General features: G+C 47.5%; 1 protein-coding gene across 1 annotated transcript in view; it reads right to left on the bottom strand.

Annotated features, from left to right (window-relative positions):
* The window catches only part of SLC6A8 (solute carrier family 6 member 8), a 31,053-nt gene extending 15,620 nt beyond the window's left edge, over positions 1–15,433 (bottom strand). Inside the window, exons 1-6 of the mRNA XM_063294233.1 lie at positions 14,678–15,433; positions 6,675–6,806; positions 5,721–5,973; positions 5,412–5,544; positions 1,352–1,486; positions 790–893 (exon numbers count right to left, since the gene is read on the bottom strand). Of these exons, the coding sequence (XP_063150303.1) occupies positions 790–893; positions 1,352–1,486; positions 5,412–5,544; positions 5,721–5,973; positions 6,675–6,806; positions 14,678–14,966 (1,046 nt within the window). The 5' untranslated portion in view covers positions 14,967–15,433. The remainder of the gene's footprint in view (positions 1–789; positions 894–1,351; positions 1,487–5,411; positions 5,545–5,720; positions 5,974–6,674; positions 6,807–14,677) is intronic.
* Between the last annotated feature and the right edge of the window lie 550 nt (positions 15,434–15,983).

Here is a 15,983-nt window from a genome sequence, read left to right on the forward strand (position 1 = left end):
AGCAGTTCATAACACAACCAATGTACTAGGAATAAAATCTCTTAGGATGTCCTTGATGTCCCCCAGAAATGGAGATAACAGCTGAGCCAGTAAAATTATTAATTATTAGAAATTAAGATCCCCAAACAGGTGAGCCTACTGGAAAAGGTCCTCCACAATATTTCACCTCTGCTTTCCCCAAACTGGAGCCCCTCCATACATCCTGGACTATAAATCCCATCAACTCAGGGCAGCATGGTCTACTGCTGGCAGTACGTGTGCCAGTTCAGTGGGTCTGCTGCCAAAGGGGGGAAAGATTCTTTATTTTTTAAGACAGACCTGAGTGTAACAAGGTGTGAGAAAAACGGGCAGAGTGGGGAGGAAAAAATCATTTCTTTTCCCAGCCCTGCCTTGCTTTTCCTGATTAACGTTCATCTGCAGACTGGACAAATCAACCAGGCAGACAGCTTAGTCCTGGCAACCCAGCAGAACAAAACAAGGAGGAGGACCGGACTCTCGCCTAGCCACCAACTGGTGGAGATGCAGCAATCCGCAGGCACCCTTTCTACAGCTATGTGAAGACCCAGCTTTGTGGCCATCGCTGTTCAACAGGCAGATCTCCTATCAGATTGCAGACGATGCACAGAGCTTTGCCTGTTGAGTGTCTTCCTGCCACACAGGTATTAAAAGAGAGAAGCCCCGCTGGGGGGATAAAGAGATGATGGCAATTCTACAAGGCATGGCAGGTACTTCCTACGCTCTGCCTGCTTGCTGTACCCCTTTATGGTCACATAGGAAATGGGGTCTCACTTATAACAATTGTTGTTGAACCGGTTATAGCTGCCCAGGGCAGTGAGCGCCCCCAATCCTATGGCATACGAGAAAAAGATTTGGGTCCCAGCATCGATCCACACCTGAGAGGGAAGAAGAAAGAGAGAGAGAGAGATTGAGGTACGATGGGCTTGAACTCAAGAGTCTTTCCCCCTTCCCTTCTGCATATAACTGCCAACTTTTCAGCCGCCCCTTGCACCATGAACAGCCACTCACTGCTGCCAGTGACAAGGGATGTGGTTGATATCTGTCTGGGGAAGAGCTTTGGGTATCGCTGGTAGCAAGTCCTTTAACAAACGAAGACACGGTTCACTGAAGCCAAATTCTTTGCAGAACCGCACTGAGATTTGTACAGCTGAAATCTTGCCGTTTATATTTGGGCCCTGTCTGCTTTTTTGCTTTTTTCCTATTTCACAGTTGTAGTGCTGCTGCTTCTTTGTGCATGCTCCTAATTCCTACCAACCACCCTGTGGTACAAAAGCGGGCTAATCAGTTGGCAGGTCTCTTTTAACCCTTTCCCTCCCATAGGCCTCCCACTTACCTGAGGGGAAGCCAGTTTGGACCAGTCGGGTTTCAGATAGTAAATTATCCCATCCTGAGCTCCAGGCAGCATCACCCCCCGAATAAACAGGATAATGAGCACCACATAAGGGAATGTAGCAGTGAAGTAGACAATCTATGTTGGGGGAGGGAAAAAAAAGAGAACAGGAATTAAGCTGGTATGGAAAATGCTTTGTTTCTTTGCTCTCTACTCAGTTTAGGAGGCCAGAGTAGGAGTAGGCAATCTGTCATCTCACTGAATAGCATACAACAGAAGTGTAAAATCAACTTTTTAATAGTATTTGTTTGTTTCTTTACTCTAATATTTACCTCCCTTGCAGACCACACTGCTCTCAAAAGACAGTTTGCATAAAATGTTAAACTGAATTAAATAACAGCCATTACAAATTGAATTATCCACTTAAAACATTCATTTAAAACTAGTAGCAGCCAAAATGGTTTTCCAGCCCAGCACAAGCAATTAAGCAGACACAGGCTGCAACAGAAACATTTCAACTCTTCCTTAAAAACCAGCAGCGAGGAAGCCTCATCAAATTCCCTCGTGGATTTTTAGTAGCCACTTTGGTTGAAAACTGGCCATGCTCCTGCACCTCTGCTATAGGTGTGCTGGTCATGTAACTGTTAAACAAAATTCCCCATTGCTTATGCCTGGAAATGCTTTGTGGGTCTGGCTGCTGTCACTGTAAAAGTTGCAAGCCTAGAAAAAAGAATCAAGGGGATCAGGTGCTCTGGGGTAGTTTTTAAGAAGCCAAGTGACAAATGGCACATTCAGCGCAAAGCAAGATCTTCCTTTCACTTTGGACTGACTTTCTTAACTTTGTGGGCATAGGAGGGGGTTAATGGGCCAGGGGAGTGGCTTCCCACTCTCGTGTGGGAGGGCTTCAGGCTCCTCTGAAGCCTACTGGGGAATTCCCAATGAGGAGGCATCTGACTCACTCCTTGGACAATTGCTGTAGATCTTCCCACGCTAGAGCATGCCCCAAGGGAGCATTCAGTATGTTCTAAGGTGTGCTGTCCTTTTAGGCTAAGCAAACTCCCTGGCCCATCTCTTCTGGGAACTGTGCCCTGGGCCAATAATATTTCCCCCAAATCCTTTGCATACAGGTTTCTGCAAAATATGTTCCCGAGAGAGAGACCATTTTGGAATATCTTCCCCCTTTGCTACTTCAGAAAAATGTAGTGACTAATGGAAAGGAAAGGGAAATTGTATAGAATTAGCACAATGTTTGGAAATTAGCGGAATCAGCTTGGTTTCTTCATCAAGCACCACTATTCTTAAGGTGCACACAGTCCTGCACCAGTTAGCCCTGCCACTGAGGCCTCTTGGGACCAGTTTGAGTAGGAGAAGGAAGACAGTGCATGGGCAGAGAAAGCAATGTCAGCTCTTCCATTAGCAGAAGGAGGTGACCAACACAGAATCTGGATGTCCTGAAAGAACATTCAAAGAAGGAGAAAGACATTTATGGGAACTTCTGCCTCAGCTACTCTAACGATGCAGACTGCCTTTGGATGTCATGCTCCAAGATTTAAGCCAGAGCTGGGCAAACCACAGACTGCATGTGGCATCTTAGTTCATTTGTAAAGCCCCACAAAAGGTGGCAACCAAACTACTGGTTTTCCATGGCCCAAATGTTTTGGCTGCAAAAGATGCAAAGCTATTTGCAAGGTTTAATCCATCTTGTTCGCATCTTAAAACACCCTTCCTCCCACCTGAAAAAGAAAGAAAAAAGGGTCAAACATTTTCACTCAGTCCCTCCACCCAAGAAGTCACTCAGTCCAAGAATTGCAGTGGATATGTTCCAGGCAGCTCTGTGGACCTAAAATAATACATTTTTAAAAAGTATATGCCCTAACCAGGGAAACGTTGCCTACTGCTGATTTAGGGAGAAGCCTTTGCAGCTCTGCCTCAAGTGCAAAATATTTAGGATGGCTAAATACACATAGATTATAAGAGACACTGTATGTATGTATGTACATTACTTCCTTCTCTAATGAACATCTGTGTCTCCAACACTTGCTGCATAGCTCTCCAAGATGCTGCTCACGGGCAGGGAGGGAGGGAAACAGAAGACAAAGATTAAAGAATCAGCAGCTGACTCATCTCCTGCTGAATCAGGCAATTTAAAGCTACAGATATGCTTTCAGAGAGGCTGACCTGAAGGTCCTTAACATTCATGAGCTCAGAGACAGAGGTCAACTGAACCACTAAGTGAGATCAGGATTACAAAGCATCCTTTACTGCCAATGGAAAAAACATACAGATATTGAGAACATGTAAGATAAAAGCTTTAAGGAGCTGGACTTTATCTTAATTTTATTCAATGATATGAGAAGTCCCATGAATGGGTGACTGATAGTTTGTCCCTGAAAACGTGCTCAGGCATGACTTCAAGAATCGTCTCCCAACAGGTGTTGTAAGAAACACTAAAGAGCTTCTGGCTGCCTCTGAAAGCTTTCCCATCAGGTTCAGCCTCCTTCCTTAGGGACCTTCTGGGCTTCTGCACCAGAAGGGAAAGCATACTGGACGGGATTGGCAGCCTAGCTGAACCTCAGCAATGCTTCCTCACTAAGGCCATAGGAACAACAAGAGTGGCCAGATGTGGGAGGCTGGGCCACGTGTGAGTGCCTGTCTGCTGAGGCCTGCGGCTGTCTGGTGAGAATATCAGGCCCTCTTAGGCATGGAACTTGCTGACGGGTGGATTTCAAATGCACTGGCCGTGCGCAGGAAAAAGAGAAGGAGGCACTGGGTTTCTGGGTGGGAGGAACATATGACTCAGAGAGGAACTTTGATACGTGCACTGTGTGGCAAAGGAAGGCGCCTATTTAAATTCAGAAAGAATAGATTGTGGGCCACACTTTTTGTGTCTAAAATCTGAATCCTGTCCTTGGCTGCATTTCTGTTTTGGAGAATCACAAATGGCAGACCTGATAAAATAGAGATCTCTGTCCAACAGCCACCACACCAGATGTCATTTTATCCCCCTGCAATCCAGAAGAATTGCTTCTAGTCAGAGAACACACTACTGAAAACCTAACAGGACAAGGCAGTTTTATACCGTATGTCCAACCACGATCCCACTATACATCTTCTCTGGATCTGGAGACAAATTCAAGTCCAGGGATCTAATTGCTGAATTCCCTCTAAGAAGTTAAATCACAAGACTGATCAGCTGCAGTGGACAAATATGACTACTGAGACTTTCCACCTGCTTTGGAGAAACCCTGTTTTGCTCTCTTCACAATCAGGAACCCTGAACTGTGCCTCAGAGTGATATTCTAGGTAAATCTGAAGGCAGGCATCTTCAGCTGAGGTGGGGGCTAGGATCTCTTACCCAAGAGAACTCTCAGGAAATCAGGAGCCAGTGGAGTCTAAGGAATGACATTTGGATATATATATTTTTGCCCTAGCTGTAATTTTAACTGGAGTCCTGCTCGTTCTCCATTTCCTGACTGACCCTTGTAAGGGTCTGTCCTTCTCCTATGCTTAGCAACCACCATTCTTCTTTGCCTTAGTTGAGGACCCTTCGCCTGCAGAGGTTTGCTTAAGGCTTATTCATCTCTGGGCATGTCTCACAGCTTTCCAAAGATCAACCCAATCCTTCCAGCCCCAGGCACCCATCAGTCACCCGTATCTCCCCTCACCCACAGTTGTTTCCAAAGTGCACTTTTCTCCGTGTATTTATCTTCACATCATCTTTTTATTCAATGTTCTCCCCAGGACTGAATGTCCACCTGTTTCCACTCACACTCCACCTGGCCCTCCTTGCCACACCATCTCCACCGGTAAGAGAGCCTTCAGAGGGGGCTGCCGTGCACTTATTTTATTTATTTATTTATTTATATCCAATTTGTCCCCGCCCATCTCCTCCCTTCGGGGGACTCTTAGCACTTAGCAGGTGACTACCAGTGGATGCTCTAAAGAGAAGGAATTACCCGTCTTCTGGAGTCTTGTGTGATCTCTGCCACAATTCATTCACAATTTCTCCCCACCTTCTCCTCCCTGCCACTTTGAGTCAGATGATCTCCCTAGAGCGTCCTACCTTTCCTGCAGATTTGACGCCTTTCCAAACGCAGAAATAGACAAGGACCCAGCAAGACAGGAGGCAAAGGGTCACTTCCCAGTTGATAGCCCCAGGGAACTCCAGGCCTTCTGACAGATTCAACACCTTGTTCCTGCAATCAGAGGGAGGAAGAATGACCACCTGGATGGGACAGGGAACTGAAGGGAAGCTGCTTAGTGACCAAAGGTCTCTGTCTATGCAGGCCTACAGGGCAATGAGCATGGCCCTGCCCAGAGCAGAGAATTGGAAGGTCAGCTTGGGACAGGAGGGTATAATGCCATGACTCACTCCCAGAATTCGATGACAGGCGACCGCTTGTCAGAAAGCTCATCACAGGTAAGGTTGCTGCTGGCAGTGCCGTTGGCACAGTCTTCGTGTCGGAAGATCTCTACACACTCTGGGGAGTTCCAGGGATTCCCACAGGTTGCCCAGGGCAGGGTGGCTGTAAAGGACTTCACCAGGTAGTAGAAGCCCCAGGCAAGTACCATGATGTAGTAAGTGTTGCAGTAGAAGACAATCACCATAGAAGCAAATCCCAATCCTGTTTGGAGAAGTTCAGTTACTTAAAGAGAGAAGGGGCTATTTTCCCTAAAGTGTGTATGACACTATTGCACAGTGAAGATGAGAGACATAAATTGTGCAAGTGAAGTACATTCGCTAAATGTCCGCATTTTAAATTTTGGCAACAGAGCACAGTTTCCATCAAATAGGAATTTAGTTTGGCTTTGCTTGCAGGATGAAAGAGTGATGAAAAAGCCCTATTTCTAATTGTTAGACAAGTCTTACTTCCCCTGGCTTCTAAGATTACAGGGTGTAATCTCACACTGCTACTGTCTGTACTGTCTATGCTGCATATGGATTACAACCCCTTTTTTTGGGGTACCAAAAGCCTGTGTCCTCAGCCTGATTAATTTTGTACCGTACGCCACATCCAGAATCATGTCTATATTTAAGCTCTTCTTCATACATCCAAGTACCCCACACCTCCTGACCAACCTTTGCCAATCTTACTTATTTTCCCATTATACCCTAATTTGGACACACCTCAGAGATCAATCTATTGGACCTTTGATATCCCCTTGGTTCCCACTGAAGATCCCAAACTGACATTCTGAATTAGGTTGGGAAGTTGAGAGGAGGTGCTTTCAGAGGAAAGCTCAACCTCTCCCTATGAACCCATACAGCAAAACCTAAGAGAGAGACCGAGAAGAGATGGGATTAGTTGGAGAAGGAGGCTCTTACCTTTGAAAAGAGGTGCAATGTTCCATACATTGATGCTCCCGGCCTTCATGAATTGCCCCAAAGAAATTTCCAGGAAGAAGATGGGAATCCCGCCAACAAGGGCAATAAGAATGTAAGGGATGAGGAACACACCTGTAGCCAGGTGAGCAGCACAAAGTAAGCAACAGTGTCATTCTTCTTCAATTCTAATCCCCTCCAGCCTTTTCCCATCAGTACAGATGATTTGTAGGTTTGCTATACTGAAAACATATATTTAAAAACAGCATCTAAATCTAATCTAATCTAATCTAAATTGTGAACTAGGAAAAGCTGAGTCTTGCCCCATAAATTGTGAAAATGGGCAAGTCCATTTACATAATTTATTCTGCTTCAGCTTGTTGACTGAGAGGAGTGCAAGGGTGTCAACTGAAATCTTTTTAGTGGAAATCATATTCAGTCATCCTTTGGGGTTCTGAGATACTATCAGACCCTGGCACACCTTGAAATTTACTCTTGGATGACATAATGATTAAAATATGCAAGAATCTCAGAAGTTTTTAAGAGGAGAGAGAGAGAACAGGGGAAGCCAACGAAATGAAATTCAGGTTAGAAGCTAGCTTTTTTTTTTTTTTTTGCAATCAATACCTGTATTTGTGGTTTTGGGGTTACTTGTAATAGTTCCCAATCCTGCTCAAAACCCCTTCATTTGTTATCTCTGCTTAACTTAACCTTCTCCAGCTTGGCACCTTCTAAGTATTTTGAGATTGCACAGCCAAGAATTGGCCTTGCTGGCTGGGTTGCATTCCCCAAACATCTGAAGGGTGCTACCCTGGAGAAGGCCAGCTGAGCTGAAATGCATCCTTGCTCTCCATTCAGAGATATTTTGCTGCCAAAAGTCTTTATGTACAAATGCCTGCAAAACACAAAGGAAGATCAGACCCCCAAGATAGCTGCTACAGAGCTGGAAAGGGGATAGATAAAAAGCAGACTGTGTTGTTCTCTATTATTTTCCTTCTGACTTTTGTCCTTCTTGCCATTTAATCATATGTGCGGCTTCAAGCTCCCAAGATCAGAAAAGGTCTCTGGGCCTCCCCTGCGTTATCCACATTGGTCACCACCACTTGATCTTGATCCGCTTCCCTCTTTCCCCAAACAGCTCTCAACTTTCCTGTCACCATTGTGCACAAGTATGCCAGCCCCACAGCTGTGATGGACAGGCTGGTGTGTTCCCAGTGTGTGTGTGCACGTGGGCCTCAGCATGAATCACCTCAGGGATGCTATTTATAGTACAGATCCCTGGGTTATGGGAAGGCCCAAGTATTGCTCTTCCTCCAGCCAATCCCTAGTTAAAAAGATAATCTTGGGGATATAAACTCTTTCCCATGGGGATTAATGGGGAAATGGTCGGGGAACTCATTCATTGCTTCATATAGGCAGAGGCATCTACCACCCAGAAATGCAAATGGTGGAATACGTGTCTGCACACAGGCTGGCTGAGATGCACCATAGCTCCAAGGCAAGAGAGAGTGTGAAGGCTGACTCAAAGGAGGATATGGGACTTTGTGAGTGTGGCTCTATTTACATGCTTAACCAAGTCAGTTGAAAAAACAGTAGCAGCCACATTCCTGGAATGTTGCTAGGTTTGATTAATATTATTCTTGGGGATTTGGGTAGGTGAGCATATTGTGCAAACCTAGTTCCTTTGGCTGGTTAAGGGTTCAAAGGACTGTGCAAACTTGGAAAATGGATTAACACAATAACCAGATTGAGGATTTCATGTGAACAAAATCTGTGAGTGGGTGTGTGGGTCTGAGTGCGTGTATGCGTGGCTTTATCTGAAGTCTAGCATTCACTCGGTGGTAAACCTGCATTTGAGATATATCATTTCAGAGTACTAGTGGGGCTTCACATGACTCAATATTTCATTTTTTTTTAATCCCTGCACATAGAAAGCTAGCAAGCCAGGAGAAACAATTCTGGCAAAATATAAACATGTTTTGTTTAGTTTTGCATTGAAACCCATTTCAATCTCAAATTCTCATTTGCAGTCTGACATCTACAACCCGACACAAGTTTATCCCTATAAATTAGCCTGGAACAGGTTCTGTAGGACCAATTAAGGACTGAAATGTGTGATATACAATAGGAAAGGCTGTTTCTAGGAACACTCAGAGACAGCGTATGCCTCATTCCATTAAAGCAATAAACTAAAAATGGCTTCTAATCAGTTTTTTTTTTCCTTCCTTCCTTCCTTCCTTCCTTCCTTCCTTCCTTCCTTCCTTCCTTCCTTCCTTCCTTCCTTCCTTCCTTCCTTTTTCTTTATTTCTTTCTCTTTTTCGATTATCAACTCCATAAGTCATTGTGGATGTATGGAAATATCAGGGTTAGATCACGAAATGAATTGGTCAGAGTCATTCCCTCTCTGCAAAGAACTTTAGGAACTTCCATCAAAGGAGACTGAGCGACTGCTAAGAGAATTCTCAGCAATACCTCCAAGCTGTAGCTCCCAGGCTTGAAAATTAATTTATGATGTAATTAATAGAGCAGCCTTCCCCTGGGTATCAAACTACAGCTCCCATCATCCCCAGCCAGCTGGGACAGATGGCTGGGAGGGTGGTTGAAGCCTGGCATAGTGGCACACTGGGGAAGACTGTCACAGACATTTGCAGTATAAATATATCTCCGATGTTGCCTTTATGTATTTAGCTCAGTGACTCACTCCTTCAAGGTAAAAATGAGAAGAGACCAAAGTCCATTTCTGAATTCACTGTATTTTCACAGACCAATGTTTACTGGTATGAAAAAGTGTTGACTGCTGCTTGAGGAACAGGATGCCTTAATCTCTTTGTGAGTTAGAGTGAGAAGGAAGGCGACAACCGGAAAAATGAAATCCCATGGATTAGAGTGGTTGCATCCCACGGATTAAAGCGGTCGCTGTCTTGCCCATGGCAAGTCTCACACCTGAAGGGAAGAATTGACATTTTCCTCTTTTCTATCCTGGCCACAGACCCATCTCTGATTGGGCGATGAGAACCTTTGGGGGCTTGGAGCCAGAAAGACTGAATCACTCATTCCTTGTGATGTCCTCAGGCCCCATGACAAGCCTGTAGATCTATTCCATTCTGGCTCTCTGCCTCAGCTCACACATGCAAGCTGCAGCTGCATGTCTAACAAATGCAGTGCCTGCTGGAACTTGTGAACATGCTGACCCTGGTACAATGCTCCAATCACACCAGCCTGGGTACAATCCGATAGTGGAGGCTTCCGCCCATCCACCCCGCACACCACCGAACGAGGCAACAGCTTTACTTTGGAATTTGCCCCCAGCAGCTGTGGCCTGCTCTGTGCCATGCTGTGGCTTTTACACAGAAGAAGTTTCTCTTGACTGCCAGCCAAGTAAGAGAGGAAAGCTCTCAGGGCCCTCAAAGGGGTAGCATGTGATTATCTCAGCCTCAGCACAGGCAACCCAGCGACTTTCCCCAGAAGGAAAATGATTCTAGTCCAGGACGTTTGGAGAAACTTGAAGAATGCATCTCTATTTCAACCCTGGACTATCCCCAGCCATTCTGAGAATATACTTTACTATCAAACACTGCCTTCTCCAACCTTTCTCTTTCCTACCTAACTTCTCTGGCCACCCAACTCCTTTGATCGTTTGGATCACTTTTTCCATCCCTTCTGAGCTCCTTATAAGCCTCGAAACATTATTAGAACACTTTAAACTCATGCCCTGTAAGGACTGATAGGCAAAAAAGACCTTCTGGTGTCCAGAATGACCAGGTGTCCTTGTCATATGCTTCTTCTTGCTGGCCTAGAGGGGGGAAAGCAATCTTTCCCCCAATTTTTGTTCCTGCATCGGTTGCTGGATAAGATCTGGATCTCACTGGGGGTTATTCAACTCTGGTGACAGGCGTCATGTGCCACCTAAACACACATAAATCACAAACAGCATCTCTAAGCCACTTGTCAAGTTCAAAGTTTTGGCAATCTCTTTGGGAGTTAGCTCAGGCTGAATCAATTCTTTATTAGCACAACAAGATTTACTAGTAATGCCAAGACATCCAGGGAGGATAGATCCCAGACCTTTTCAGTGGAGAAAGAAGAAATAAATGTAACTTTCTCAGAAGGCACCTGATTAAAACAGTAGGGTTGTACAAATCCTGTCTTTTCAATTTTGCTTAATCAGTTTCTTCTGCTTCATCTCAAGTCAGGATTGGGCAAGTCATTTGTTCTTTTTCTTTCACTTGCTTTCCCTCTCTCTCTTTTAAAAAAGGAACAGCCAGGGCTTGTGGCTGCTGATACCTGCTAAATTTGTCCCATGCAAATATCAGATGAAAACTGGCTCTAGGGATGCAGCTGAGAGTTTTGTTTTTCTGCTGAAGTCTGCCAAAGCACTTTTTTTTCCATTTGCACGTACAACAGTCTTAACAGAGATGGCAGATTTCAAGGAAACATTCTGAATCAATAAGTGCAAGGAGAAAAAGACAGAGTGTCATCCTTGACAGAGGTGTTTGCAAAAAAAAAAAAAAAAAGTCCTTATCTGTCTTTTGCAAGGTTTGCTAAACACTTGCCCTTGGCTATTAAAGGACTGCCTTTGTACACTTCATTTTTCTTCCAACAGGCACAAGACGGTGAACATCCTGCCTAATCCACACCACATTCTAGTTTGGCTTTTGAAGTTAGGTAAGGTTAAAAATAGGCACTAGTCCAAGATCACCAAATTGGAGTGGAGATTTGATTTCAAGTCACCAGCCCAAGACTGTAAGTATCACTAACAGAATGTGTCAGAGAGAAATAGTTGCAAAAGCATGAGCTAGACTCGGTCATTTTTCCCGAAAGCCAGCAGCATGTAAGCGTGACGCAATGTGCATCACATCAGCCCACAACAGACCTTATTGCTCTTCTTTTCTTCTCTCCTAAAAGCAGCAAGGAGAAAACCACCTATCCTTAAGGGAGAATGAGATAGCAATTTTGGCCTTGTGCTGTATGGATCATGAATCAAAATGGGAGTGACAATGAGACAGTGGGATCCAAACTCCCACTTACAAAGATCTGAAAATTCTAAAATAGAGGGAGAAGAGCCCCCCCCCCTTCATTGCCAAATAAAGAGATGCTGGGGAAGGATCTGGGCAACCCCAAAAAGCTACAGACTTGAATGTGTAGGGATTGGCAATGGCAATTTTACAGTGCCCCTGAACACACACACACACACACACACACAGTATTCTACTCATCACTTCCTTTTCCTACGTTTTGGGATTAAACCCCACTTTGGAGAAGCAGATCTTGGAACTCAGCTTAAGCCTAGGAGACATGCGTGTCCTCTTTTCTCCAACCCAATCCTCGGTTGATTTGTCCTTCCCATGGCCTTTGGCAATGTTCTCAAGCACGATGTTGCACCAGTTAAACACATCTGAGTGGAAATGCACTATTCTTGGCTTCTCGTTGACTTTGTCCTCTGTGTCCCTCCCCTGATTCAGTGATCGAAAAGGGGTAAAGTACAGAATGGTTTACATGGGCCATGACTGGAGAATGCCAGTGTGGGCACTGTTGGAGATGCAATGAGTGGAAACAGGTCTGCTTGAAAGGTCATGTCTGCTGGGATTCTCTGCAGATCTCGGCAGCAGTCCCTGCACCAAGTGCATCCTGGCTCCTGCCAGAGGGAAATTTGCTTCCCTTGTAATTTTTATGACTTATTAAGCCACAGATGGCCTTACTGCTTTTCTTCAGGGCCAGGAGGTTATTGAGACAACATGGGGAAAAAATGGCACCCATATTTTTAAGAAAGCAAGCTGGGCGTGGCACTCAAAATCCATGCCAGATGAGGGCCCAGTAAACCCAGGTTCCATGTAGCCATGGAGTTCACTGGATGCTTTTCAGCTGGGCACTTTCTTTCAGCCTGTCCTACCTTTCGGGGTCGTGAGGGTAAAATGGGAGAAAGGAGACAACCATGTTTGCCACAAGGTATTATTTGGAGAAAAGGCAAGATACAAATATAATAACAAACATATAAACAGTCTCCTCCCCCAGCCCACATGTCTGTCACATCTAAGCCTTCAAGCTGGATGGTATCCAGATGTGTTATATTGGGAAACGTGATGAAGTACATGCTTCCTACAATTGCGTTTCCCAATATACAGAAAACAGGAGGACAACACAGTTACAGGGGAGGATCAGAAAGTAACAGAAAGGTGCTAAAAGTCCCTGTTCTGACCAGTGCGCCCATAAGCGCCCTTTCTCCCCAGCAGACTCACAGTTTGTTCTAAATTTATCTTGCATTATTTGAATAAAAATGGAGGAAGGCAAGATATGCCACCGAGATTAGCCAGCCAGGAAGGACCGATATTGCCCTCTGGTCAGCCAGTTGCCCCTTCCCAATGCCCCTCTGGAGCTCCCACACGGTCTCGTCTTCCCCTGTAATTACTTTTCCCACCTCCAATCTCCAGATGAAGCAGCCCAGCTTTGAAAGGGGTGAGGCAACTGGCCTGGGATGTCCTGAAAGGAGATGTGACTCAGGAGGCTCCCCTGCTGTACAAGCCTGGCGGAAGTGAATGAGAGATGTGGAAGAATCTAACCATGGAATTTGCAGGGCAACCCAGGATGGGCCCAGGAGAAATGCCCTGGAGAGTGTGGCTCATTCTTATCAATGGGTATGTGTGTGCGCATAGATGCAACATCTTTCTAGTGTTTCAACTAGGCACCAGAATAATCTCAAAGAGGCTTGGGTCTTCGGTCCACCATCTGGCCTTCTTAACTTGTTGCAGAGGGGAAAAGTCAAGATCAAGTTCTTTCTTAAGTCTGTCTACGGTAGGAGATGCCAGGTGACACAAGACCCCCAAAACACTGCAGTTGGGAGGAGGTGAGTCCCCACAGTCAAATCAGGTTTGGGGCGTAATCTCCCACTTCCCTGCTCCTCTTCAATGTGCTCCCCCTTGGGGGACCCTGGTGTCCACAATTAGCAGGACAGGAGGCCTCGCCTTGGTATCTTCTTTCAATGCAGCAGTTGTGACTCTCCCCAACCTTCTTTGCTGGGAGGTGATCCTCTGCCCAGGTGGCACTCCCCTGTGCAAGCTGGCAGCTGCCCTTTGCTCCCTGCCTAGCCACGGATGTGTGTGGTGACACCACAGTGCCAACTACTTGTATCCTTCTCTGCCCTTCAACATTCCCAGTGAACACAGGATTTCTCCTGTATCTAATCTCGGCTCTATCTTCACCCTCACTCATGTTTCAGTCTGGATAAATTCCTTGCATCTTCCAAGGACCTTGACCTTCTCCTGGGGGGATTGTTTTTCCTAATCCCCCTGGTGGGGTGACACGGGGATTTCTTCCCCAGCCTTCTTCTCCCCTTCCAAGGATACAAGTAGTTGGCACTGTGCTGTAACCTCTGGATTCCATCTGTTGTGTTCAAGATTTCAGCCTGACAAAAATTCCCTAAGTGATGATCTGACTCAGTTTCAAGCCTTGTTTTTAAATTGTGGGGTCTGGGCCTGAGGCTTTCAAATTCCAGGTGGATGCAGGAGTGGCTGGGCCTACTGAAGGAGAAAGAAAGGGCCCTCTGTGCAGAGCCTGATTAACCCTCATTTCCAGATCCTGCCCTAACTTTTGAAAGAGCCTGGAGGCTAAGCCAGTGGGCCCTAATTCCACTCTGGGAAGGGAATGGGCTAGATCCTTTTGCATTCCAAGGCACCTTTAATTATCTGCTCTTGCTGCTGCAGCTGTAGGTCCTGGACTGGCTTACAACTCTTCCTGAGTTTAGGATGTCAGACCAGAAGGCCACTGTTTCAAGGCTGAATGTCAGGTCCCTGTTCTTGCCAGCGGGGCTGGACCTTGAAGCTTCCTTAAGGCCAAAGCAGCAGGCGCCTGAGCGCTGCATCCTAAAGGGTCTCCCGTGCAAATTCCTCCACACACGCCTCCGTTCGCTCGTTCCCTAGAATCGCCCACCGCCCGACCTCCCCCGTCCCCCTTCCCGAATAAAAGGGTCCCGGCGACCCCGCCCCTCGCCACCCCGACCGCAGGTTGCTCACCTCCCCCGTTCTTGTAACACAGGTAGGGAAAGCGCCACACGTTGCCTAGCCCCACGGCGAAGCCCACGCAGGACATGATGAAATCCATCTGCCGGGTCCAAGTCTCTCTCTCGCGGGGCGGCAAGGCCAGGGTCGGCCTGCAGGAGTCCACGGCCTCCCCTTTGCTCCCGACTGGGGCTCCTTGGCACATGGCGGCTGCGGGGCGTCCCGTCTTTTTGTCCTGCTGTTCCACCGAGACGCTGTAAATGCCGCCGCCGCCGCCGCTCTCCGACGAAGCCCCCTTGGCCATGCTGCCTGGGGGGACTCCTGAGTCCCGGCCGACCCCTTCCAGACGAATCGGGATGCTGCTCAAAAGAGGATGGAAGAGAGCGGGTGCGGGGGGTGCAGGGAGAAGCCCCCTCGCAAGGGGCGAGCGGGAGGCGGTGGGGAGTGGAGTCTGCGCTGGGGCCGGGGCTCGCTGGTGCAGGTAGCCGGCTCGGAGGAGAGGGCAGGGATTTTGCAGAGACTCAGAAACAATCCACGAAGCACTTGAAGGTCAACCTGAAAAACCTCATGTGTTCAGTGGACGCGGGGAAGGGGGTTGCTCGAGGGCGAAGGTCGGCGAAATCCGCCGGGGGGGGGACACCCCCACAGTACCCCGCCCGGAGTCAAGGCAGGGCAGGGGCTGAGGGGACGCGCGGATCCCCTCGCGTCCGCCGCTTTCGCGCTGCACTGGTCGCTTCTGAGTTGCCGCTTCGGCTGCTGCCGCTGTCTCCTCGCGATCGCCGCCCCTTCGAGGCTGCTGGAGGAGAGAGCCCGTGTGACGTCAGCCGGCCCGGCCCCCTCCCCCTCCCCCCTCTTTCCCTCGCCGCCGCCGCCGCCGTCGCCGAGATTCGCCGCCTGCTCCACCTCTCTCCCGCTCCTCCTCCGCGCTCCAGCACCGCCAGCCGCAGGGAAAGACGGCAGGGGAGGGGAGCACGAGGGTGGGGGGAGCAGTTTCAGCGACCGCCCCCTTTCCTCACCCCCCCCTTGCACCTGTTCCCTCCCCGGCCGCTGCTCGCTAATGCTCCTTGCCTTTCTGGACTTGACTTTGGGGTTTGCTGAGAAAAGACAACTTTCAACCCATACGGTTTGCAGTCAGAGCGTCGTTTCGGCTGCAGTTCCTCCCGCGCCGGTATGCGCGCACTTAGGCGGAAGTGTCAGCGGCGCTGGGCGGTTCCTCGTCACGTTTTCAGCTGGGAAGGCGCGAGCTGGGAAGATCTCCCTTCAAATTAACAAGTCCCGCCCCCTCCCCCGCAACAGTGCGAAATATTTCTATAATGCTCCT

This window comes from Candoia aspera, chromosome 2, assembly GCF_035149785.1.
Source record: "Candoia aspera isolate rCanAsp1 chromosome 2, rCanAsp1.hap2, whole genome shotgun sequence".
Lineage (NCBI taxonomy): Eukaryota > Metazoa > Chordata > Lepidosauria > Squamata > Boidae > Candoia > Candoia aspera.